Source organism: Nanorana parkeri, unplaced genomic scaffold (genome assembly GCF_000935625.1).
Source record: "Nanorana parkeri isolate BGI_ZX_2015 unplaced genomic scaffold, ASM93562v1 scaffold214, whole genome shotgun sequence".
Classification (NCBI taxonomy): domain Eukaryota; kingdom Metazoa; phylum Chordata; class Amphibia; order Anura; family Dicroglossidae; genus Nanorana; species Nanorana parkeri.
The window spans coordinates 485,233-486,864 of NW_017306482.1; the positions used below are offsets into that span (position 1 = coordinate 485,233).

The 1,632-nt window shown below is 43.3% G+C and overlaps 1 protein-coding gene across 4 annotated transcripts in view; it reads right to left on the minus strand.

Annotated features, from left to right (window-relative positions):
* The window catches only part of LMAN2L (lectin, mannose binding 2 like), a 26,616-nt gene that overhangs the window by 18,353 nt on the left and 6,631 nt on the right, over nt 1–1,632 (minus strand). For all 4 annotated transcript variants that reach the window (XM_018555798.1, XM_018555796.1, XM_018555795.1 and 1 more), the window contains exon 3: nt 11–128. In XM_018555798.1, the coding sequence (XP_018411300.1) occupies nt 11–128 (118 nt within the window). The remainder of the gene's footprint in view (nt 1–10; nt 129–1,632) is intronic.

A 1,632-nucleotide genomic window follows, 5' to 3' on the forward strand; every position in this document is an offset into this window, starting at 1 on the left:
CCCTCTTCACCTTGTTGCATCCGTTCCTTAGTGTACCAGATCGCGAAGCCATCACCATTCAGATTCTTCTTGCCCTGGCCATGAATTTTGAAGTGGACTTGTAGCTCCCAATCTCTCAAATAACACGGCTGAAAACACAAACAAACACTGTATTATTAAAGCGCATCTGCACACTGCCAAGATGCAAAAATACACCTGTATGAATGTGGTCTAGAGAAATGTTTCTCAGCTCTATAAAATATATATCAGGGGTGTGGAAATTAAAAAAAAAAAAAACTACTTGTCCAAGGACTAAAGCGGGGGCCTGATCTACTTGTCCCTCGTGAAAATCTACTTGTCCTGATGCAAAAAAAGAAAAAAAAAAAAATGTAACCATAACCGTATTTAGCAATGCCAAGAAGAGCTTCTCGTTGGTCAGTGCCGTCAGATGACTGCGCTGACCAACAAGTGCTTGAATTTTGAGAGCGAAATTCAGATTACAATGGCACAGGTACAGATAGTACACCCATACTGGCAGATGGGAAGGGCCGTTCCCTGAAGGGTAAGTATAGTGGGGGGCATGGTGTCTGGACCAGATTTGTGCGGGTGATTCCATTTTTCCAAATTACTTGGGAAAGTGAATTTACCGGGCAGGTGAAGACTTGGGCGAGGCCGTGTACGGTTGCCTCGCGGCCTCATTGATTTCAATGGGGTTACATCCGCGTGGTAATCTCGGAATGTTTTCAATCGCGATTATGTGCATTTGCACGGGCGTTATTGCAGCGGGAAACTGCGCAATCTGCCTTGTGCGACTGGGGTGCTGTTAGACAATAATGGCACTGCCAGCGTGATCGGCGGTGGTGTGAGATTCTGTGACTGCCCGGCCATCCACACGGTATTGTGCACGATAGCCGTGTGGTAACGGATCGCCCACTCCACTCACACAATGCCCCATGCATGCGTTTATTCGCATGCAGATAGGGATTGGTTTTAATTTTTTAGATTTTATTTAACTTTTTTTTTTTGCTTTGTAATATTTTGTTCTTCTATTTTTATGTATTTACATTTTTATTTTTTCCATTTTTATGTTTACATTTTTAAGTGTTATATATTTTATTTTTTACTTGACTTTATTGCTTACTTGACTTTATTGCTATCACACAAAGGTAACAAGCCCTTGTGTGATAGCTTTTGGAGGTGACAGGTTCTCTTTATTGACCCTGTCACCTCCAACACAGGAGTTCTAGCACAGCTCTGTGCTATTTCTCCTGTGACAGACAGCTGGGAGCAGTACACGGCTGGCCACTGGAGATAGAGAGAGGAGAGGGGAGGGGGGAGGAGAGGAGAAGAGTGATTCAGGCAGTTTGAGAGTGATTTTTGGACGGCTGTACAAAACGGCTCCCACACTACATTTAGCAGTGCGGCTTGCGCGCAGGCGGGCTAAATGTAGAAAAAAAACTACTCGGCCGACACTGCCCTGGGCGTCGGGCGATAGGAATTCCACACCAGTGTGTGTGTGTGTGTGTGTGTGTGTGTGAGATAGATAGATATATCTATCAATCTATCTATCTATCTATCTATCTATCTATCTATCTATCTATCTATCTATCTATCTATCTATCTATCTATCTATCTATCTATCTATCTATATAT